The sequence below is a fragment of the Podarcis liolepis genome (genome assembly GCF_965112155.1).
Source record: "Podarcis liolepis genome assembly, chromosome: 1".
Taxonomy (NCBI): Eukaryota; Metazoa; Chordata; class Lepidosauria; order Squamata; family Lacertidae; genus Podarcis; species Podarcis liolepis.
The window spans coordinates 89,049,731-89,075,172 of record NC_139554.1 but is presented as its reverse complement, the minus strand read 5'-3'; the positions used below and the strand labels follow the sequence as shown (position 1 = coordinate 89,075,172).

General features: G+C 41.3%; 1 protein-coding gene across 3 annotated transcripts in view; it reads left to right on the top strand.

Annotated features, from left to right (window-relative positions):
- CNTNAP5 (contactin associated protein family member 5) overlaps window positions 1-25,442 on the top strand; it is a 317,753-nt gene that overhangs the window by 66,205 nt on the left and 226,106 nt on the right. For 2 of the 3 annotated variants that reach the window (XR_014522322.1, XM_083488630.1), the window contains exons 2-3: window positions 8,009-8,119; window positions 20,511-20,704. Coding sequence is in view for 2 of the 3 variants with exons in the window: in XM_083488630.1 (XP_083344756.1) it covers window positions 8,009-8,119; window positions 20,511-20,704 (305 nt within the window). In the remaining variant the exon portion in view is untranslated. The remainder of the gene's footprint in view (window positions 1-8,008; window positions 8,120-20,510; window positions 20,705-25,442) is intronic. The other variant, XM_083488631.1, reaches the window with a different exon arrangement.

Here is a 25,442-nt window from a genome sequence, read left to right as displayed (position 1 = left end):
ACACCGTCATGTGATAGACAACAATCTCATGACTGCAATCATGGAGCAGGAATCTTAAAAGCTCAGTCTTCATTGTGTCTGGGTTTTTTGAGGTGTGGGTGTGTCCAATTTAGGGCTACTAGGTTGTTTTTACTATTTTTGTGCTTCTACATAGCTTGGGGTGCCTGCTCGTGCCTCCCTCTTGTGCATGGATGGCACCTTGGACTCCACAAGGATCCACACTAAGAAGATGAGTGCACTATTAGTATATATAAAAGATTCCAGGCAGTTGTAACAGCCATGAAATTCATGTTTGTGCTAATCAAATATACTATTGATTTTTGTCTAAAGTGAAATCTGAGGCATGTTTAAAAATCCTGTTAGACAAAATAAAATGTGTAAGACTTTGGAGGGAAGTTAAAGTGGTTGCAATAAGATTAGTAAAATGTCTCAAAGATGTGTGGAGTCATACATCTCTAGCTGTTATTTAAATATCACTCACAATAAATGAGGACTTAAATGCTCTTCAGTGCATGAGAATTACTTCATGCAATCATCCTAGTTTGTATAAAAATGAAGCCTTACTTGGAATATTTATTCCAACTCCCATTTATAATCTGTAGCTCCTACATGCTTCCCCTCTTTTTCTTTCATAAGTTTCAAACCATCATCTCCAGTCTGCAAGTGAATATATCCATCTCTTGATTTATCAATCCCTCATCCTGAGTGATGATCCATTATCTGACTATTATGCCTGATGCGAAGAACACTTCATCAATAAAAATAAGGCAAGCTTTTTAATTAGACTTTTTATTTTATTTTTTAGTTCTGCCAGGCTTACTCATACATATGGATTGCACTATTTGTGCATAATAAGAAAGCACAGACAAAAGAAGAGTATATGAGATGCTGTAGAAATAAGTGGGTCAGCCGAGTTACATTCATACGTCAAAGTCTAAAAGATATGAAGCTAATTCATACCAAGTCAGATTGTTAGTCCATCTAGCTTAATGTTGTCTCAATGTTGTTCAGGACACATAAAGGAAGTACTTTTTAATGTAGTGCATAGACAACTGTGGAACTTGCTCCCATAGGAGGCAGCAATGGGCACCAACTTAGATGGCTTTACAAGAGCATTAGATAAGTTCATGGAAGAGAGGCCTATTGATGGCTACTGGCCATGATCGCTATGCTCTGCCTCCGCAGCGGGTGGCACAAATGTGTCTGAATACCAGTTGCGCACCAAGACCCCATAACCACACAATTCCCTAGGGAGTGAAATAACCAGACAAGACAACAGCATATAGATTTATGGGTTCAAATAAGCCACAACTTTGTGTAACCTAGTACCTCAGGTTACACACACCTCGGGTTACAAACACTTTGGGTTACAGAACTCCCCCAGAAGTAGTACCTCGGGTTAACAACTTTACCTCAGAATGAGAACAGAAATCACACACTGGCAGCATGATGGCAGCAGGAGGCCCCATTAGCTAAAGTGGTACCTGTTGATGGATCTCAACCATAACTCCTGCTACCAGCTGCCAAATCAGTGAATTCCAGGACAACGAACAGGAACAAAACTTGCTGATAACTTGATTTTAGTTAGCTTTATTATATACGGCAGAGTAAAGCGCAGCTTTGTACTAGTTACTATATACACAGACGAGATTCACACTCTTACTCCAAACTCAAAGCTCCAACAACAAAACTGCTGTGTCATACTGCTTATAAGGAAGAACTTAGCCAATCACCACCTTTTGCTAGGCTTCCCTGTCTCCAAGCAGACTTTCTCACGTACTCTGTTTAACTTGGCTTGTTGTCAACCCACTAATTGTCTACTCCAAAAGCTGCACAAACTCAATGTCTCAACAGTACCTCAGTTTAAGAACGGTTTCAGGTTAAGAACGAACCTCTGGAATGAATTAAGTTCGTAACCAGAGGTACCACTGTTGATGAAAAAGGCTGGGGAGGAGAGACCAGACAGGCCACAATTTAGTCCCCCTGGGAGCAAGCCCAAGAGGTGCCCATTGGCCAGTTGGGCCTACCCCACTCCCAGGGGCACCCTCACCCTAAACCTTCCAGCATTGGCCAATCACCAGCAGGCAGGCCATCCAACCCAGCCATTTGCTGGATCACGGGCGCAGCTGTGGCCTGGCCACAACACCGTCTACCATTGAAGGTGAGCGGACTTAACAGGAAACCACAGGAGGGAATAGTGCTCTTGTGCTCAAGTGCTGCTTGATGGTTTCCCACAAGCATCTGGTCGGCCACAGGATGCTGAACTAGATGGGCTATTGGCCTGATCCAGCAAACTCTTCCTATGTTCTTGCTTACACAGAGGGCTCATCCACACTTACCTTTGCTCTGCATTTCTAGGCAAAGCTCCTTTCCCCAACACTCCCTCCCCCCCCCCAGTTCCCTGCAAAAAACCCACTCTCTACCACTGAATAGGAGCAAATGCAATCTTCAGAAATCCTGAATTGCTGTTTGCTGTAAAGACTGGCTTTTCCTGGAGAAAGCAGTGTGGGGAACCCCAAAACCACTCAAACACGGAGCTTTAAAATTTGGACCTGTGCCTAGATAGCACAGGACAAAAGTTAACAGTGAATGAGCCCTGACTTCCAGAAGTATCTAGGGTTGCAAACAGGAGTGTTTCCCAGCCCTGTCTGGGAATGCCAGAGATTGAATTTTGGACCCTTTGCATGTAAAGCCTGTGCCTTGCCACTAAGCCATGGCCATTCCCATCAGTAGAAGCCATTGCAAAGAAAGTTAACTAGTTAATAACTGAAGGTTTATTGCATTGCAGCAGGAGGAACAGAATGCTGTTTATCAGTAAGTGCCTCCTGTTTGATTGCTCTACAAAGAGTACTAGGTCAGTTTCCAGCTGCAATGTATTATTTCTCTTGCTAGTAAATTTAAACCGCTGGTAGCGAAGGTAGGAAACCATTGATGCTAAAAGTGGGAGTTATCACACTCCTAAGTAATGTCGAAAGCACTGTAGAAAAATGCAACATTTATGTCTTTAAAACAAAGTGGGGCATTAAGCATGCAATGCTAAGAGGGATTTTATCTCACCTAAAATAAAATAAAAATATGAATCTTGCCTACTATATGGAAACAATTTACAGTTTCAATCAAAGCTATGCATGCCGCATGATCACAACATTATGTGCAAAATTTACTAGGATTTTAACAATGAATAAAATGATACGTTGGAAGCCAGAATCCAGAAGAGTCAATAATAAAAGCCAGCTAGCTGCACTGTCTGTTTCTTCATCCATAGTGGCATCAATTTCCTTTATTTTTGCAAATTATATGGTGTTTGCTTCTGCTTCTCTTGGTTGTGATTGGTTCAGCACCCCTTTTCATTAGTTAGTTGTCAATATACATCTGACTTAAAAGGGAAACACTTTCTATCTAGGATTTTTAAGATTCTCTCATTAGAAATGAATCAATTTATTATTTGAGCCGTGTTCCATATTTACTCAAGGAATTTGAAGAATAGCCTACACAGTATTAAGGAGTTGAATCTTAATAAATGACAAAGGATAGGCTTCAAAGTCATGTATAAGTTGCAAAAAGCATGACTCCAGAATATTATCCGATCCCTTCAGAAGAATCATAGGATGTAAGCTCTTGATTCATGCTGGTGGGAAATTCACATACGTTCCACTGCTGAGTTTCTGGGTCCTTGACAGTGAAAGATAATTGATTTCCTAGTTCTGACTACTTCATCGTGGAGAAACCGATTGTGACAACTGAGAAGCTGTGGTGGCAACTCACCAAAATATGTATATAATGAGAGCCAGCAAAGTGTATTAGATGACAGGCTGCACTGTGATCACCTTGGTTTGATTTTTCAATTATTGATTTATTACATTTCATTTCCTACCTTTCCTCCAATAAGATAAAGGCAACACACATGGTTCACCCCCTCCTCATTTTAGCCTCATAACAACCCTGTGAGGTAGGGTGGGCTAAAAGAAAATGACTGGTCAAAGATAATCCAGTGAATTTCATGGCAATGTTAGGATTTGAATCTGGGTTTTTCAAGTCCTAGCCCAACATTCTAACTGCTACCCAGCTCTCTGCTGTGCTATGAATTCCTGAGGAGTACTGAAGCAGGTGCCTCTGTCTCTGACTGAACCCCTCCTTGAAATATAATACTGGCCCACTTTCTAGCATTTTTGTAAAGATTACTGAGAGAATGATTGTATTTAATGAATTTACAAGAACCTGGGCTTCTCTTCTATTGCCCAAACAATGGAGTATTGAGGGTAGCTTTTTCAACATCCAGGTGGTGAGCATTACAGCTGTGCTTTGTCTTTGTAACGTATGTGTTTGGAAGTAAGAGTTGCAGCTTTGATGCTTGTGATTTTTCCCCCCAGTCCCCACAGACTGATGCTCTGTAAAGACACATACACCAGATATCCGCTCTAACGTTTTGTTGTGAGGTCCATTCGAAGCTGAATATTTGCATTCTAAGCTGAATATTTCATAACTCATTCCCCTCAGGAATATGCCACTTTCTTTGAGATTAAGGATGTGAAGCACTTACTTCCTTGTGCTGGTGCTTAGGTAATCATAAATTTTAACAATCCCAGCATGTTTCTTTTCCCTAGAATAAACCTTTAAGTGAAACCATTTTGACTATTCACTGGTATTATTTTAAGTCCTTTCTTCTTATGCTTGAGTATGCTATTTGTGCAACATACGTATGTAAAGTCATGTAAGACAAATGCATGAACATGGGTCAAAAAAACACTTTATGTGGGGATGCCCTATCTGCAACTAGTGGAGAATGCAGTGGCCAGATTGCTTACAGAAGCAGGGTAGTGGCAACATGTTACTTCTTTGTTGAGAGAACTGCACTCCTTGCTGATTTGAGGTAGACCATTTTTCAGATTCTTGTGTTAATCCACAAAGCCCAAAGCAACTTGGGCCCAAAGTATTTCAATGACTTTTTGATTTCTTATGCTTCACCTCACCCACTGAGATGGGGTACTTCTGGTTCCCCTCATTTCCCTCAAGTTCAGTCACCTTTCACCAGGAACTGAACCTTGAGTGTGGCAGGCCATGCGCTATGGAACTCCTTGCCAATAGAAGTCAGCTAGCAGGCACCCCTGCTTTCTTTGCAGAACTGTACTTTTGAAACAGTCCTTTGGAACTTTTTGCTATCCAGTTTTATTGAGATGGTATTGATGTTCTTGTACTATTAGGGGCTGCACATCATCTCACACCGCTTGCCAACCCTCCCTCCCTCCTCCATCAAATTCTCCCCACCCCCACTCCTTTTCAACTCCCACTCCCCTCATACTAACCCCTTGGAACAGGGGTGGGAGGCAGCAGAAGCAGCAAATCCCTAAGCTGGCCAGGGAGGTGGAATTTGATCACTAGTGGTTCTAACTGGTCTGAGGTTCTGGATCCTGAGGCATGGGCCCCCAAGCTGGCCGGCAGAGGTTGGGGTTTGGTGCAGCCTATCTTGGTTATCCCATGGTTTGTCTGGGCTGCCTATCCACTGCCCCTTAATACACTGTTGTTCACAGCACCACTTGTCTGTGGCTAAGAGAACTGCAGTGTGATGACATAGTTACATTTTTATTATAGATATAGAGGGATGTATTATGCTTTCATGTTGTAGAGCACCTTGTTAAATTTTCTATGAAAATGTGATTTATAAATATTTAAATAAATAAAATCAAAACAAGTATTTATTAGATGCTAGGAGTGTACCAGTTTAGCAAATGAAGTTGAAAGTATTTATTATAAAAAAAACAACCCCCCAAAAACAAAAGAGGTGGGCTCATATTTTGTTAGCAAGGGACCAGCATCAGCAGAAGGAGACATTTCCAAAATGTTCAAAGGAGAAGACTTACTAGGCAGTGAAGACTCTATTTATGCTGAGCACCAGTTTTACAGGCTTGTCAGTGTGCAGAGCACCATCTTGGAGGGGGTGAGGACAATGCTGAATAAGTTGCAATAGTAAAAGCTGCTGTATTCCTTGAAACATATGCTGTGGTTATAAATGTTAGAACTGCAAGTGAATTCAAATTCTACAAGTAAGATAAAGCACGCCACTTTTGAGCATCTGACATCTTTGTAAATTCTGGAACTAGCTTCTGGCATAATTGTTGTGAAAACCCATGCAAAGGGCTCATTTTGTAAGAACCACAGTAAGGGAAAGCAACTGTTGATTCACTGCCTTGAACCAACCCCATTTCTCCTGCTTGAAGTGTCCTGGTTTTGCCAGGTTACTCGTAGATGTGTGTCCAAAGGTCCAGCATTTATAATCTATTTATGGATTAATGGTCTTCAGAGAGAAGGATTACCTTTTGGAAGATTGCTCGGCACAACTCAGGAGATCTATCCCTGGAAAAAAACACACCCAGTTACTCTGTTTTACATTTTAATTTAAAATATGCAGTGAATTAATGTTATTGTGAGAGCCTGAAGCTTTCCATTCCTTGACTCTCCTAACCTTAATGTAGCATTAACACATTTTAAAATGTATTTAGCCATATTTATAAGAGCTGGAAGATGCTTGTGAAGTCTGAGATTTTGCTAACCTGCAGGATTTCCCCACTAATTATATACTCAAGTTTCCCTCCAAGGGAGATTCAGTGAATATCTGTGGGTTTATGCTTGAGTGAAATTCACGGCTGTATATACTAACTAGGACAGTAGGCATGCAGTAGAATAGGAAATGAGCAAAGCATTTTTATTTTTTTGTCACTAGCTTCATTTGCATTTTGGGTTCAAAAGTATATGGAAATCTGTGGCTCAGTGATGAGGATGTTTTTAGACCAAATTATCCAATATTCTCATTTATTATCTTATAGGAGCAATAGAAATTTCATGGTTTAAGTCAATCATTAAGAAAAAACCCCCACACAACATGACTAACATTCTAAAATGCACACTCTCTACAAAATAAAATTGAATTATTTGGTTCTTGATGCATATTTGGGCCTCATATACTGCGGAGAAGACCTGTACAACTTGTGGCATACACTAATTAAGTCTGAAAGAGTTTCTCTCTTTGCCATCTTAAAACAAGGGCTTAGCACTGGGCTCGTCCTGAGAAAGAGTTTTGCCCAACTCAGAATCTTGCATATGAACTATGAAGACTGGTTGGAGGCCTAATATAAACATTATTTTACTGTGAATTCTGTCCTCTTCTTTACCCGTCCTTACTTATGCAGTGAGGCAGCTGTCTGTAGACGCTTCAGCAGATGTGCTTCTGAAGAGGTTGTGAGTGCTGGAACAGGACTTGCAGAAAGCTCCATCCACTTGGAAAGGCATGCCACGCTATTTGGCATAGTATACTCATCCTGGTTGCACAAAGTGGTGTCCAGCCTTCCAGACATAGCATTGTGGATACAGTGTTTTGAATTGAAACCACTTGCTAAAATGGAGCCTTTCCCCTCCATTCTAACAAGCCACTCCAACAAAAAACTGCTCTGTGCTGATGGAGTAAGCCTCTTTGAAGGCACACTCCTATCTCCAGTTTGCTGATTGGCACTGGGACTGCACCTTCAAAGAATGCTGCTGTAGGTTCTCTTCAGTTGAACTTCGGCAGATGTCAATCACCCGATGTCATTATGACTGCCAAAGTTAACCTGTCGAAGTTAACCTGTGGAGGGTGGGAGATGGAGCGATCCAGCCCACTGGCTAGATCCAATGCCTTACCCCTGATACAACCTTCTGAAATAATTGCAAGCATCCAGGTTTGTACCAAGGGTGTGGGGAGTGTAGATACAGCCCATCACTGGCTTTCATAAGCTACCACAAGAAGTGTTGAAAGCTCATGTGAACAGCATAAAATATAAATACAGCCTCTTTATGCTCTTATTCACAAATGTGTCATCAACAGCATCGTCTCTTCTAGGGGCAGCTCATTAATGGTGACCAGACAGCTTTACAAGGGAAAGAAAGAAAGAGACTGAAAGTGGGAGGGAAACCCTGATAGGCTAAAGGTGCACTACTTTTATATTTGATGCCTGCTATACTTTCTCTTGTTCTGTAGATAATTGTGAGGAGCCACTGGTATTCTCGTTACCTGCGACATCCTTTGACAGCTCCTCTGAGCTCTCCAGCAGTCACAGCCCCATCTTTGCAAAGCTCATCAGACGGGATGGTAAGATCACTGACAGTCGTAATATTGCTGTGATGCATAATTCATTGGAGCTGCTCTGTGTAGAGCCTTCAGTCAGCCTGCGCAGAAGCCTCCCTTAATATCCCACAGGTAGCACAACTTCAAGGCAACTTAGGAAATTATAGTGGGAAGTGGCAGACGCTCCTGCATGGAAGTGATCTGAACTCCTTTGCACTTCTTTGGAGGAAACCATAGCATTTAGCAATTACAGGAGAAGTCTGCTCCCTTTTAGCATTCAGTTGCATACAAGTGGGAGAAAAGTATAATCTGGGATTCCTAGAGCCTGGCCTAACATTCCCTCTGTGGGTTTTCTTCCCACACTGCCCCAGGTCAGCAACACAGGCACTTCCCTCCTGGGAGCTTAGCTAATGCTAGCAAGGAAGAGCCAAGTCTCAAACTTGTCCCACATGATTTAAGACCTGACATTGGTGAAGGAGTGCTAGAGACAGAGTAATATGAGAAAGAGATGTATTGCATCAGCTCTGATGCGACCGAAGCAACCTTAAGGATTCAGTCCACATTTCTAGGTGGCTGTGTAAAAGAACATCCTCAAAGCCATAGGGGTATTCCTGTTCATTTGTATTTTGAACTCCTCCAAAGTCATTCCTTTATTGGCCCTTTGCCTGGTGGAACTAAGCACCTTTGGCTTCTATATAACATTGCCATTAAATGCATGCTAAATATTAAAAATAAGAGCCGATTTTCAGGGCTTCAACATACAGCCAAAGATTGCAGCAGGTTGGCTGCAGACTATCTAGAGGCATTATGCCTGAATGAACACAGAGGAACTATTTGATGGAGCCTGGATATTGGAGTGACAACCAAAGCTCTAGGGAAATGAATTGAGTTGTGGTTCTGTGCTTATTTGATGGGGAAAGGGCCATCTTCTCTCAGCCAGTATCAGCTGAGAGTAATCCAACATTGGATTGCTCCAAGTCTGATTTCATGCTCTGCATTCACTTACCAGCTGGCAAATATGTCAAAATAGTGATCCAGAGTATGGAGTGGCCACCCACACCTGCTCACACAGTTGCCATCCATGTTTTCTCTGTGCTTAGTGAGTTTGCAAGGCCCATGTTGTGACAAACTACAGCTAATTTTCTGGAACCTTAAGTTGTTTTTATTGATGCCCTAAATTATTTGGTATTTGACTTCACTGGGCCCATTAAGTAGATGCTCCCAGTAAGAGGCACACAATTTCCAGACATCACAAAATTGTTCCAAAGCTGTTGCATATTTAGCTGGAGACATCAGGCTGTCTTTTTCTTGTACTGGAAAGAGTCTGAGTTGATTCTGAACTGTAGCTGCAATCAGCAAATTGAAAGGTGCTGTAACAAACTGAGGCAACACTGCTATCTACAGGACTGCCTCACCCATGTATACCTCCTAGGCAACTGCACTTCTCAGATGGAACACTGCTGAAGGTACCACATGCCCCAGAGGCATGCTTAGTTTGTACTAGAAACCGGGTTTTCAGTTTTGCGGCTCCAGGCCTCTGGAATCAATTACTAACCCAAATGAAACACACACATGGCATAATTGCATTTAGGTGCCCACTGAAGATATGTTTTGCTTAACATCATTTTCCCTGAGATGTGACCCAATCATTAACAATACATACATTATTTTTGTGTGTGGGTTTTTTAAATAACTTGTACATATTGTATATTCTTTCATGTTTATCTTGATATATAGATGGCTTCATGCTGTGATTTTTAAACTTGTTGATAACAATAACTACAAAGAAGTCAAGTCGAGTAGTACTAACAGATAAAGTTTCCCATGACTGGCATTTCCCATGTAGCTTTGATCTGGGATGGTCACATGATCAAGGTTCTCACTCTGTTCCTGCTTAGCTCAGATCAAAGTGGCTGGGAAGGCAAATTGCTCTTGGTTGTATTGTATGTTTCTATGCTATTTTATGTGGGACGCGGGTGGCGCTGTGGGTTAAACCACAGAGCCTAGGACTTGCCGATCAGAAGGTTGGCGGTTTGAATCCCCGCAACGGAGTGAGCTCCCGTTGCTCGGTCCCTGCTCCTGCCAACCTAGCAGTTCGAAAGCACACCAGTGCAAGTAGATAAATAGTACCGCTCTGGTGGGAAGGTAAACGGCATTTCTGTGTGCTGCTCTGGTTCACCAGAAGCGGCTTAGTCATGCTGGCCACATGACCCGGAAGCTGTACGCCGGCTCCCTCGGCCAATAAAGCGACATGAGCGCCGCAACCCCAGAGTCTGTCATGACTGGACCTAATGGTCAGGGGTCCCTTTACCCTTTTAATCTATTTTATAGTGTTGGGTATGAAACACAATGACCTGCATTCATATGCATGCTTCATCATCAGTTCTTTTGGGTGTCTTCCATATTCAGAGGCTGCATGCCACCAAGTACTGGGAGTGGGCATCGCCTCTGTGTGGGGTTTCAGTCCAATTAGGTCCCACACTCTTTCTATGTTTCTTATATAATATCTCTATGGTTTTTTGGATCCATAGGCTTTGCAAGAAGGAAGGCTGTTGAAAATATTACTTGTGGAACTCTGGATTTTTTTGGTTGTTTTGTTGTTGTTGTTGTTAATGTACAGCAGTGGAGGATTGTTTAAAAAAAGTGTTAAAAGCCTCATTTAAGGTACTGTACTATAAAAATACCCACCTATGTTCCTCTGCTTTAACTAAACAAAACATGGAGCTCTTCAGAACATCACAGGCAGCATTCAAGACAGCGTCACATTGTTAGGCCTTTACAGGTCTCTGATAGGTTTATCAGACGGTGCAAATAATCAACGGGGGTGGGGTGGGGGGGAAGACTGGTGGGAAGTTGCAAATATTTTATTTTAAAAATGCAAGAAAGAAAACATACCACTTGACCATCTCTGAGAGGGCATTCCACAACAGTGTCCCTAGTTATTTATAATAGTGTTGTGGAACAGCTGGGTGATCACTGGAAGACACTCTAATGAAGACTGTGGATGTTAAGGAGGGTGAAGGGCTCTGAGACCTCTGCTGCCTCCTCAGTTCTCACACCATCTGTCAGATGTTTAACCAATGGATTCATGATGGAGCTTGCATCATGGGAATAAGGTTGCCTTGCTAAAGCCAGCCAGCAGTGGATTCCTATGCCAGCAGTTGAAAGCTTGCAGGGCAGAAGACTCACACTGCCCTCCTTTCACCCTTGTCTGTAACTGTTGGGACAGACCAGTTCTATCACTGACTCACCTCCATGGTTGTAGGCAAAGTTGCACAACATAGTGCAATGATTTGGAGCAAAAATGGTCAAGTTCCAAGCGGAAGATTTCATTCTGAGTTGGTCAACTTTCTAGAGACATGTCATGCTCAGCACTACAAACATGAATTATACTGTCAAATTTCTGGATACCTATAGCCATTTAGCAGCAGCCCAGAGAAAAACAGGGAAGTATTTAAGTAGTCTGGTGTGTGTGTGTGTGTGGGGGGGATAATCATAAAGATAAATCAAGTCTGACCTACTTCTGGATTAACAGAAAGTTTATTAGCCAAATTTGCACTGCCCCACACAATACAATCTCAGCTTTTGAATAAATAACGAATGGTTGCATTTTAAGAAGTTTACAGACCTGAGTTGTTCAAGGAAAGAATAATTAATACTCAGGGGAGTCTGCCTAAACAAGCCTCATTATGCTTCTGCAAGGGGTTTTCTTGTGCAGGTGGGCCTTTAATTTTTCTTTTAAAAATGGCATCCTTCCATGCTTATGAGGTGCAACAGGGGAGCTTCTGTGCAAGAAAACAAAAAGAAATAACAAAGTAAGAGAACAACTTAGAAGCCCAGCTCTATCTGCAGTTTCTCAGTAAATACCTTTGAATCGTCGTCTTAATTTGCAGGTGTCAAATTTGGCTCAGTGCTATTGTGTTTTATTTGACTTTTGACGATTGGCATTTTTAAAAGTCTCATCATTTTTTAAAAAAAAAATTAAAAAGTATTCATAGCTGTTATTCAGAATGGGGAATTGTTGCTGCGACTTTAAAATTAAAAATTATATGTAAGATGCAAACATTGAATGAAAAAGGAAATGTTTTGCTCAGATTTGCTAAATATAATAGATTCAAATGAGAATAATCAGAAAATTAGGCAAGTTAACACCATTAATTTTCCAAACTTAATCATGCTTTTCTCCTCACATGCAATATTTTCATCTTCACTCTTCAGAAGACCCCGACCTTCTCCTAGCACCCTAAATAGATGATGTAATCGTGAGGCAGGTTACCCTTGGCATATTTGGCCCAAGGCCTAATTTGCTTCAACCAAATTTTCTCTGGCGGTTCTGTCCCTTCAATCTGACTCTTCCTGTCAAGCCTCATCCCTTTTGGTGGGTGAATATTAGCCACTAAAATACACTTCAGTGGAGCCTGGAGGAAGTTTGGGCAGAGGAAGGCTGGGCCATTTAAACAGCCTGGTGTGACAGCTGGGAGAGAGATGGCATATATCTCAGGAAGATGGTTGTGGAGCAATAAGGGAATCACTAAATGGACTGTGGAACTCCATGGAGCAAGGGAAGAAGCCTGGGATGCAGAAAGGAATTCACTGTAACCCTGTGAAGACCAGGGAGATCCTTGAGCCCAAATGGATGGCTGAGAGAAGAGCCTGGGAGACATGGGGTGGGAGCATTAGGAACAGTGCATGGTGATCTTGAGGTTTCTCCTGCCTTAGCATAGCTGCCAAGTGTCTTGATTTTCTAGGGACCATCCTAGAATTATGAAAGACATCCTGGCTGCTGATTTGATCTTGGAATGTCCCTATTTCCCCTGCCGGTGCCACACTGCTGAGCTTGGAAGGAAGATGAGCCACTGCTTCTCCCCAACAATGACAACTGTGGCTGCAAGGCAGCATCTCGTTGTCTCTCCATGGCTGTGTCTGTCAGCTTCCTCTCTTGGTGTAGCTGATAGCAACTGCTGGAGAGTGGGAGAGGAGGAGAAGAGGCTGTGGCTGCCAAGGCCCAGGCCTGTATGACTTGACTCTGAGGGGGAAGGCAGAGGGCAGGGCCAGTCGTCCTGGGTGGGAAGAAAGGGAGAGCAAAGTGGTGTGCAAGGAGTCTTGATTATTTTTATTTTTATAATGCTTTGTGCATCTGTGTCTAATCTTGCCACTTAATGAAATTGATTTATTTGTGTGTGTTTTACTTTTTTGTAAATCTACCATAGAATAGAATAGAATAGAATAGAATAGAATAGAATAGAATAGAATAGAATAGAAGATTAATGGGTTTTCTCAGGACAGTGGAAGGCATGTGTGCTGTGTCCTGTTGGTATAGTGGTGGCAGCAATTGCCCTTCTTCTGACAGGAAATGCTTGGGAGGGGGTGTACAAAAGTGGGGGGTTGAGGAGGGTCAGTTGAAGGGAAGAAGTGAGAAATGTCTCTGTTTTCATCCAAGGAATGGGATAAAATAATCTCTGGCAGAATGACTGCACCCTTGGCTGAGCTCCTATTTCCATGCCACCTACCCGTCATGGCTCAAGGCTATGTAGAGCTGCTAGTGGATCACTTTCTCTTCTGGTTCAAGTATGGTAGCTACTGGGCTTCGACAAAAGAGATGTGGCTGCTGCCTGGCCAGACATTCCATGGATGCTGGCATTTGGCCCAGTGGCAGCTGGAGCATTAGACGAGGTAGCAGCCACCCACAAACTGAAGGAGTGAGCCCTAGTGTAAGCCTTCAGCAAGTCTTGCCAAGCCAAGACTCATGGCATGAGACTTATTGATGTTTTATTATATTTCAACCCAAGCTTGGTGAAGCTGCATGAGACTTGGAGCAATTTAGCGGCGGCAGATGCTGTTAAGTAGAGGCTGCCAGCAAGATGGCCCCTGTCTTAGTCGGCAAAAAGAATTGAGTCAACCTTGTATCCATCTCTGCTATAGTCTAATCTAATTCTTACTTGTTTGTTTGTTTATTTATTTATTTATTTTTGTTGTGGGGAGGTGTACATATTAATTTCAGAGTTGATTTCAATCTGCTCTATTATTATTTGGCATTTGGATTAGGGAAGGTGATGGAAGTAAGACTGCCAATATCATAATACTTTTATAAAAAGATCTATGATGGGGTTACATTTGGAGCAATGTGTGCTCAGTGATCCATGTTAGAAACGGCGTCCTGTGTTGTGGTCCTATGCCAGATACCATAGGGAAAGTGGCAAGGTTGCCGGGTGAGAAACTTACTCCAGCAAAGGCTGGGAGCAGACTTAAGCCTTTTATGCCTCTTTTATGCATACCTTCTCCAGGCTTCAGCCAGTTGAGAGGACTTTGGAGTCTTAGGGCAAATCCTCTGGCCTGAAGATAGCCTTTCTCCAATATCCTCCCCGAGACTGCTGATATGAAAATGGGAGGCATTTCTTTGGGTGCCAAGCAGAAATCCTCATGTTCACCTTGAATTTTGCTTTGGGTAGAATTTGGCAGAATTTGTACTTGAGTCAAAAGAGATGTGTTACACTGCAGTCAGCACAATGGTTTCCAGAATTATCGCTGCTGCATTTGTCAGAGGTGAGAGAATTGCAATAGAAGTTTATTACGTCTATAGAGGAAGAGTGGGTGCTAATTCAACAGAACCTTTAAATAAAGGGGAATTCATTCATGCATATTCGTGAATTAAAGCAAACATTGTTCTAGTTCCCGTTTCTCAAATGCAACTGAGACATATGCATTCCCACATGCCCCAGCTAGTTCAATCACACTGAGTTCTTCTTAAATTGTCATACAACAAATTTTATTCATTTTTTGTGTGTGATCTGTACCTTTGTCTTACATAGTTTGTTCTTGTTTAAGCTGAAAAAAAGTTGAAAAACGTCTCTTTCTCTTGGCCTATCTTGTACTACATGTTGTTGCCTTGGAGAATATAAGGTCACACGTAATATCGCATATTTGGCTCACAGCTCAAATAAAAGACATTTTCCTTTCCATCACCTATCCCAGCCTGTAGTGAAAAAGAAGCACACTTGTTGAGTGGAATTTAATTCTTCTTTGTGATGATATACTGTACATCTTTCCCAGGAATGTCAGTGGATTATGGACAAATGGAAGGGTGGACGGACAAGACCCCAAATGGCCTTGTTTTTTAAACTGTTGAATTAGAAAGAAACGCCATTCACTACCCTATTCTTTCAATTTTATTATGAATGCTGGGAGAGTGTGGATATTTCTGACAGCAGTGGTGGGAAATCTAAACAGATGCAATAAAACCACATGTTTGGCTGAGATGCTATTAATAACAGAGTAATATCATTGAAATATATCTGCAATGCACTTTAGCCCTATGGCTGGGTTTTTAACCTGTTCCTATTTCATCTCTGTGCTACTGCAGATGCTGTAGCAATAAACTTTCATTTTCCTGGTCCTCAACAACTAGCATATGCTCCCTGGAGTATAGATGTCACAAGAGGATGGTAGAACAGATGGCAGGAAAGAAATCACCACATTCTAAACATGCCAAAATATGCACATACATTATTATTATTATTTCAAATGAAGAAGAAGAAAGAAAATATGAGAATGAAATAGTGAGGAGAGGTGAAGAGGAGGCTTTATTACAGATACAAACCTGTCTTCAGCTTTCTTTGCATTAATTGTGCAAAATACATGTATTGTGTTCAGCAAAATGAGAAATATCTGCTTTGGCACCTTATACAACACCTCACATCCAGGCTGCTTCTGCAGAGCTGAGATTTTCTTGTAGGAGATCTGGATGGATCAAAAATGCATCTTATGACAAACCTGTACTCCCGCCTCCATACCCAATTAATTCTGTCAAACAAAAGCTTTGTGAATTTGTGTTTGTGCCAGCTTATTGTCAGCACCTGCCCAAGGTAGCTTAGAACAAGTAAAAGCTTTGAAATAATTGACAATGCACTCATGCTTAGAAGTAAAACCCACTAAGTGCAATATGGCTTACTAGAAAGTGTATTTGGGATTGCAGCCTGAGACAATGAAACAATCCTGCTCAAAAATAGCAAACAATACTGCTTCAGTAGTCTTCCATTACATATGGATAGTATATGATGAAATTTTAGAATATTATGTTCTCAATGTGTGGTCATATTCCCCCTCCCCCTTAGAGTGTAGATGACAGTAAGTAGTCTGATTTCAAAAGAGAGTAAGGAAATCACCATGTGACTGACATCTGTCAAGTCCAAGTGGGAGTGTCAAGGATGCACTGACAAAAATGTCTGCACTGAGGTGCCAGTAGCTAAAGTTGCACCCTCACTTGCCATGGCTGAAACAAGCTCATAGTCTTTGCTTGGTATTTGGTCAGGTGAAATTGACGTCATTCTGCCAAACCTGTAATATTTGCTTTAAAGATGAGGCCTTGTGCTGTGTGTGGCTAGCAGCAGCTAGCTGGGAGCGGATGGATGGAGCGTTTAGAGCATGGGTAGGCAAACTAAGGCTCATGGGCCAGATTTGGCCCAATCGCCTTCTCAATCCAGCCCGTGGACAGTCTGGGAATCAGCGTGTTTTTACATGAGTAGAATGTGTCCATTTATTTAAAGTGCATCTCTGGGTTATTTGTGGGGCCTGACTGGTGTTTTCACATTAGGAGAATGTGTGCTTTTATTTAAAATGCATCTCTGGGTTATTTGTGGGGCATAGGAATTGGTTCATTTTCGTTTTTTAAAATATAGTCTGGCCCCCAAAAGGTCTGAGGGATGGTGGACTGGCCCCCTGCTGAAAAAGGTTGCTGAACCCTGGCTTAGAGTGTTGCTGTGTTTTAGCAGAGAAGCAGCTCCAATCATATACTCACTGGGCAACCCCCATCTCCCTCTCTTCCTTCACCCTGTGCACTTACATTGGATTTGCTCAGATTAGCAATAGCCCTTGAATTACAGGAGCCTCATTTTCTGGCCTGTGACCAGGGCTGGATCTAGACACATAAAGAAACATTTCAGTTTAAAGCATTGCAAATTTAAACAGGGAAAACAGGTAGAGAAAAACAGGACTCCACATCGCCATCAGGTGGCACAATGTTATATCGTACATTCAACACATATACTGTGGTACCTCGGGTTACAAACACTTCAGGTTACAGACTCCGCTATCCCAGAAATAGTACCTCGGGTTAAGAACTTTGCTTCAGGATGAGAACAGAAATCATGCTCCAGCGGCGCAGCAGCAGCAGGAGGCCCCATTAGCTAAAGTGGTGCTTCAGGTTAAGAACAGTTTCAGGTCAAGAACGGAATTCCGGAACGAATTAAGTACTTAACCCGAGGTACCACTGTAAATCACTTTTTCTTTACCATGCTAGGTAAGGAGGGACAGATGAGATTTCTTCTCTTCCTTCTTTTCTATAGCCAACTCTGGCTCTATATCAGCCTAGTAAGCCTCACTCAAAAGGAAGGAAGAATTGGCTTTGGGGAGAGCTGAAAAGGCTGGGAAATTGAGTGATATTCTTTGCCTTGAATTTTAATCTGAGCTGGAGAAGATGCCAGGATCCTTGTATTGCCTACCTCTCCTCTGAGAGGTGCCAGCTCCATAAGCATCTCTGTGCAGAGTCAGTGTATTCCCCTGGGAGAGTACTAGCAGTAAACCTCATCCCAGGCTAGAGTGAACAATGAGTGATATTTCAAAATAGAGGACAACTGCAATGCAGCAAGTCTGGGAATGAATGCTGGGCAAAAGGTTACACATTATTAATATGCAAATTGAACATGTTAAAATAGCATTATTAATTAGAGCTATTCCAACAGGTCCTTTAACTCTGTAACACATAGAGTGCATACATATCAGATTGGTAAATGATTGCAGAGACAGAAGTAAGATGGATGGGGAGAGATGAGAGGGAGGGGGGCTAAAATGTGTGAAGAAAAAGGAAGGAGAAGAAGAGGAGGAGGAGGAGGAGGAAGAAGAGGAAGAAAGTAGTAGAGTGAGTGCAGATGAGTAGCATAGCTCTCTTCCTGGATCTTCTGTCAAAGGCATTGTGTGTCCATCCCCCTCTGTGTCTGGAAAATGTGTTTCTTTGTAGGATTCTGTGTGCAGTGATAGAGCAGTTCTGGGACTCAATCTTACCTGTAAATAATGCCATCTGCTCTGTAAACCCTGCTGCCAGGTGTGTTTTTTTGGGGGGGGCAGGGATGGAAAAGTTATTGCTAGTGCTGATCTTGTCTCACAGTCTTCATCTTGTCTGGACAAAGATGTGGGATAATCAGGATCAATCCTCTTGTGTCCTATCCCTGCACATCTCCTGCATCCTAATTTAATCAGGGCAACAATCCATCACCCATTAATTCACAATGTCAAGAGCCTGGCAATCTCATGTACCCTTCCATCCACCAAACATGAAGCACCTACCTTTTCAAAGAGAAATGTTAGCACCTCCGTCCTTTTATTTCCTTGGCAAATCATTTTTGCACAGAATATTCATTTTCTATGACTACTTAGAATCATAGAATTGTAGCATTGGAAGGGACCATTCAGGAATCTTTTGTCTGACATGCAGCTGAAGCCCATGACCCTGAGCTTAAAAGTCTCGTGCTGTACCTGCTGAGCTATCAGATACTTATATTTCATGAGTAAAAGGTAAAGGTAAAGGTACCCCTGCCCGTACAGGCTAGTCGTGTCCGACTCTAGGGTTGTGCGCCCATCTCACTTAAGAGGCCGGGAGCCAGCGCTGTCCAGAGACACTTCCGGGTCACGTGGCCAGCGTGACGAAGCTGCTCTGGTGAGCCAGCACCAGTGCAGCACACGGAAATGCCGTTTACCTTCCCGCTAGAAAGCGGTACCTATTTATCTACTTGCACTTTAGGGGTGCTTTCGAACTGCTAGGTGGGCAGGAGCTGGGACCGAAGACAGGAGATCACCCCACCGCAGGGATTCGAACTGCCGACCATGCGATCAGCAAGCCCTAGGCGCTGAGGTTTTACCCACAGCGCCACCCACGTCATGAGTACCTGACTCCAATTTTTCTTTTCTTTTCTTTCTTTGGAACCTTTCTCATGGACATCATATTTGTACTACTCCTGTTTCTCTCTAGCTTCCTTGCTATATATTTGGTTTCATTTCTTTGCCGCCATTTTGCCTATTAGCCCCTGCTGTGGTTTGGGAACATCAGAGCATCCCTCCTCTGCCTCCTCCCCCTTCCCCATTCTTTTCATCCTTTCTCTATCTCTCCACACATACTCACACTCTCTCTGTCTGACAGAATGCCATGGCTCACTATGACACTATATGACTCTCTTGCTCTCTCCTTCACCCTCCTCCTATCTGAGGCAGCCCTCAGCTGCAACTAGCAAATTTCTAGGCCAGCTCTTGCCTTCCTCCCCAGCAGAAATGGGAAAGTAATACCAAAATAAAATTCCCCTCAAGCACCCATTGTTTCTGAAGGGCTGTTCCTTGAACACTGAAGCAGATTTGAAACATGTATATAGATGTGGTCCTCAGATAGCATGGAACCACAAGACATTCTGCAGATGCTTAGACAAGCTTTTATGGTTATGAGTTCACTTGCTCTAAAGCTGAGACCTACCCTTTAAGATTAGTTCTAGAACTTGATGTGTCTTGATTACAATTAAGCATTGCCTTGTGTGACTTTATTTATAACAGCATTCTGTTACTGTGGATTCAATACAATTTTTTGCTTCAGTGAATATTGCTGCTCCCATTAAGAACCATGGTCTTATTATCCGAGTTCCCTATGCCCTAGCATTATTATCTCTTCCCACCAGTTAGAGCTGTGCGATTGTTGGTAGTTTCAGCCACTTACACAGAGCTGAGCCTTTGGGGAATCCAAAGTCAACATGACAGGCAAAATATGGCATTCTAAAGACTCATGGGATAATATGTTTTTCATAACACATCCTGAATATTTTCTTCCAGTCCCAGTGAGATGTCAGGACCTCATTCGGGTATAATGCGATCATCATTTATCAAAATGTGTTAATATAAAATTTATTTTGGGGAATTGGCAGAAATGACTGGCAGAATCCGAGACCAGGGAGAAGAGTTGGTGAAAGAAGACTGGAAGAAATTTAAAGACTATTTACAGAAATATTGTAAAATTAATGAATGTTAGAAGGATGTTGGAAAGAAACTAAGGGGTTTCCAGCTGTAATGCTTTAGGAGATACGAAAAAAAAAAAGGTTTACAAATGGGTAAAAGCTTAATGGTAAGGATTTGCTGAACTAACAAATTGAAGTGGAATACAAAGAAGGGAGGTATGAGGAGGTCTGGGGAAATAAGCGTAAGGAAGATATGTTATGGAAAACTATTTGTTTTTTAACTGTTTTTATGTTGTATTTTGTATTTTGTTTCTTTTTATTTTTCATTTTCATTGTTATATTTTAAAAACTTTAATAAATATCTTTTTGGGGAAAAAATATAAAATTTATTTTGGGAGTTACTCAGGAGAACTCTGATTCTTCTCTTCTAGGAGCTGGTGGCTGGTCCCCATTGGATTCTAGCAAGGAACAATGGCTCCAGATCGATTTAGGGGACAGAGTGGAAATTACAGGTGTTGCTACTCAAGGAAGGTACGGAAGCTCAGACTGGACAACAAGCTACATTCTAATGTTCAGTGACACAGGTCGCAATTGGAAGCAGTACAGAGAAGAAGACATCATCTGGGTAGGTCTGAAGGTTTTGTATTAATGCTATGGTATAATTAGCAACCTGCAGAAAACAGATGTAGCATTCTAAACCAAAATGTATGTTTTCCATCTCCAAAGTTGTTGAGGATGTACTGTTGTATGGAAACAATTGCATCTTTTCGAGTTTCAGTAGGGATACAGTTGGGAGTTTGTGTGGAATTGCTGGAATCTTTAAAAAGGCTGTTGCTAGTTTTATGGCTATGAAGAAAGGATCAAAGAATTCATGTGGTATTATAGACCCAAAATCTCAAAAAACAACAACAAGATGGTAAATAAAGAGCGTGTCTCAATGTGCAACTTATTGTTTGGTAAATCTCATGGATTGTTTTTTGGTGAAATAGCAGTTGTGGCATCCTTCATCATTCCACTTCACACTCCTGTTCCTCATCCATATTTTTTGATGTTGGGTATTAGTGATTTCCACAGGCCATTCTTTGTTCACATGAAAAAAAGAACCACCTTCAGCTCTTGTAATTGTATGCAATAATAATATGTGGATTATTTTGTGAATTATTGCTATATGTAGACCAGCCATGCTAAGTTCTTATTTAGTTTGATTCATTCATTATATATATAGCCTACCATTTCTAGTGAGATAAGGGTGAGAGATTGTGTGGTATTGTGGTTCAGCATATGAGTAGTAGACAGGAATGCATCTCATTCAAATCACAAATCTTGCATAAATTTCCTCAATGGCTTTATGCAAGCCACCAGTATTCTAAGGTGTCAACCTTTAATGTGGACATAATAATGCAAGCATACATTACAGAGCTGTTGTAAGGATTCTTGGAGGTATATGAAACACTCAAGAAACTGATGCTAAGTATTGCTATAGTTTCACCCAACACTATCCTCATAGGGCTGACAATTGAAATGTAGTTTGTCAAGCTATCTCTCTCCCAAGAATGAGTTCATCTTTTAATTTAACTCATAATAACATGAAAGATGAATCAGCATGAGTTCCATTGGGATTAATTAATGTTAACTGATGACTGTGGGCTAAGTCAACTCTTTCTGTATTATGGGTTACATACAGAGATGTCCACCCACTTGCACAATGTAAATCTGCTTGTGCAATGGGACGTTTGGTTTTCCTCTGCCCTGTGCTCCAAAATCTGTATGCAGAGCGGATGCAGGACCATTGGAGCTCGCACTATTTTATTCATTTATTCCAGAGTTGATATGTTCACCACCCTTGTATATATTTAGGTGCCAGTCAAAAACTTTCCTCTTTAATCAGGCCTTTGGCCTTTATCTGTGGCCTTTTAGGATGTTTTCAATGTATTTTTTCCTCTGTTTTAATGTGGGGTGGTTTTTTTTGTTTGTTTTGGTTGTAAATTGCTTTGAGTTGCCTTGGCAAGAAAAAGTGATGAACAAATTTATTAAATATATAATGATAATACTGCTATTCCTAGGATAGCTGAAAAACTAGCAGATATCTGCATGATAAAATAATAGAAACACGTACTGTTCAATCAATGAAATAAATATGACTGGCAGGAAAAGCAACAGCGTGGCTGTTAACCTGCAAACCCCACAAAACTCAGATAAAATTAAAAGGCCGTGGGAAGTAAAATGGTTTTAATCTGGTACAAAAAATACATTATGAGGAGGCACCTGGGAAGGTGGTTCAAATGTAGGCCATCACAACCAACGAAGTCCTCTCCCTAGTTATCACCTGTGCATGATGCAAATTATATTGGGTTGTTATTTATTCAGATACCCACAAAGTGCATTTTGAGGGCAAACTAATTTCAAATGAAAATTAAGGATGATCAGATAAGTGGACAGCAAGTTTCCATTCAACATGTTTTATCATTATTAGGTATGCCAATACAGTACCCTGTATTTTTTTTCCTTTCCATTTCCTATCAGTTGATGAGAAAATAAATTGCATATGAGGATTATCAAAAGGGAGAGGAAATTTCAATGAAATTCTCATTGGTGGGTGCAAAGATTTCTTTGTGTGTGTGCGCGCGCACACATGTGTGCTTATCTTACTTTCAAGGTAGCCAAGGGCTGGTTGTGAGTGTCCTTTATTTCAATAAAATAATAATAATGTTTCTGTACTTTGCAACCTTCCTGGGTGACCAGTTTTCCTGAAAATCCCACAGTATTTTGAGTGGGACTTTCCTCTAAGGCTAGCAAAAGAACGTGGGCAATTGTGATTTTCCCATAGTTTTCATGCCCAGCATACTTTTCTTTCCCACCATATAAAATTCAGCATGAAATGGCAGTATATCAGGTAAAAAGCCACAGTTCCATACAACAACAGGTAAAGCAATGTAAGTGGAACATTCAAAATTGGAACAGAAGTACTTACTAATCAGGAAAATTATTACAATCACAATCATCTGACCTACCCAATGATATATATTTTATTGATGACATATCTGAACATCATTTCTTAGTATGGTTAGCAAGCAAAGCAGCAGTCATAAACAATGGACTGGTACCCTCCCACAATCAAGAAGGCTTGTCAGTCAGTGCAGTGAATAAAACACGCCAAAATAAATCATTGTGACCCCTCAGGATAGTTTGAGACTCTGGAGTTTCAAAATGGAGATGGAATTTCATATTATATTCCTCTTCCATGGACAAAGTAGAAGTTGCACATGAACTCTACCTTTCTGCATTCGAATCTTCATCTTCCAGTGCTGCTGCTTTGATGTAACAAGATGAACACAAGAGAAGGGGTTCTAAATGTATTTTTTTGAAAATGAGAAGGTTATGACACTGGATGTCCTTGCATCAAGACGGGATGAGAGAAAGCCTTTCCTGAGGGTTGAGGAAACCTCACAAAAGGCTTAAGAATTAGTGTGGAGCTATAGTGGAAAGGAAAATTGGTCAAAATTGGAGAGAGGTACCTGCATGAACATTTTTTTTGGAACTGCTGCAATCTCACAATTCTGTTAATGCCACTCTGAATCCAATCCATTGACACCGGATCATGTGGCATGGTAGCTTCAGTTGCACAATAGCGTCCTTTGAAAATATTCCAGGTGTCTATTCCAGTGGCCCTATAATCAAACAGGTCAGCTGGTTGATCCTAATAAGGTCCAAGGAGAAATCTGTGTTTGATTTATGCAATTCCCTGGTAGGTAGAATATGTGTATTCCCACCTCATTAGCAACTGATTGGGCCAGATTCAGCTAACCAGTCTTGCTACCGGAAGCCTGTACACTGACCTCTATTATCTCAAGGGTATCCCCCACTTTCTTCTCCCCATACATCCTGCACAGCCCCCAAATTTGTTCAGGGGGTTGGGATAACCCCCAGAACAGTGCACAGGAGGGGAAAGGGAGAGATCATTTCATCAGGCAAGTAGAAATTTTTGCCTTAAAGGCGCAATCTGTTCAGTGCTATGTTGAATTCTTCCCTTTTTAAGGTTTAGGTTTTAGGTTTGCTCACAACAAACATATGCGGTCCATTAGACTGAGAAAAAATAAGACAAGAGTATGAATGACTGGCATGTCTTCTATTGTACACCACCCTGGCTCTTCTCAGGCAATGTCTTCAACTCTGTTCCCAGTACTATTGCATAGCCCTTAAGCATTTCTTTCCCTGATCAACATTCCTGAAAGTATCTAGTTACAATTGCAATTGCTGGGAGATGCTGTAATCTGAGCAGTTTAGATGCTATCAGGTGAATAATGAAATCTTATCACAAAAAGGGTCATAAAATACTATACATGGCTTTGTTTTTTGTTTTAAAAAAAGGTGGAAGGAGGTCAGGCAAAGTTACACTTTCAAGTAATTCTGTAACACTGTGTGATTCCTTATTTCTATTACTGTTCACCATGGGAATAGATGGCCTGCAGATAACGGCAGTTTCTGCTAATGCTGACAATGGAAAAATAAGTTTCTTGTGGACAACACAATTATAGAATAGTGAGGCCTTCAAAGAGCTCAAGGTCATCAAGCCTAGCACCCCTATCCCACACATTGACTTCATGTATTCCATATTCTTCCAGCTGGAACAGATTAAACCAATTTAAGAATAGAATACAACTTGTGGTCACCCATATTATAGAACCACACACAACGCAGAAGATAAGAGCAAGAGTTTGTTTGTTTTTAAAAACCCAGTCATGCTGGAATTGCTTAACAAATATAGTTATTACAAGTTTACTCAGGTCATTCCAGAAAGTAATATGTTCCACACGATATCACAGGAGAAGAGGGAGATGGGAAATGAAGTTTTGCCATTCATGACTCTTCTAGAATTATTTCCCTGATGTTAAAGGTTGTGATGCAATAAGATTTTCAGCCATTTTGTATTTGGTTTTTGTTAGAATCAGGGAAGTAAAATGATTGATTTTCCTTTAGAGGGGATCAAAAGTTCACAGGAAGGTTAAAAGTACAAGGGAATTTTGAAGAAGCAGGTATTGGGCACAGGAGAGTCAAAAGTTTGAGACAGTGTGTTTAAGCTTGACCTTAGCTCAACTGCAAATAAAATTAAGAATTTGTCTCATGGCCCTTACACACTCGAGTGTAATGATTCCTATAAATTTATTGAGGATAGAAGAATTTAATTAAATAATGTTTACTAAGGGATTTTTTTTAAAAAAATTGCATGAATGGAAGTGCATTCCCATAATGTTGTTGAGGCATATTGCAGGCGGAATCCAGGGACAATGGGAGAACCTGGTTGATAGTCTGCATATGTGAGAAGCAGGGATGTGATCTAAATCAAGATGAGGTCAAGTTCCAGA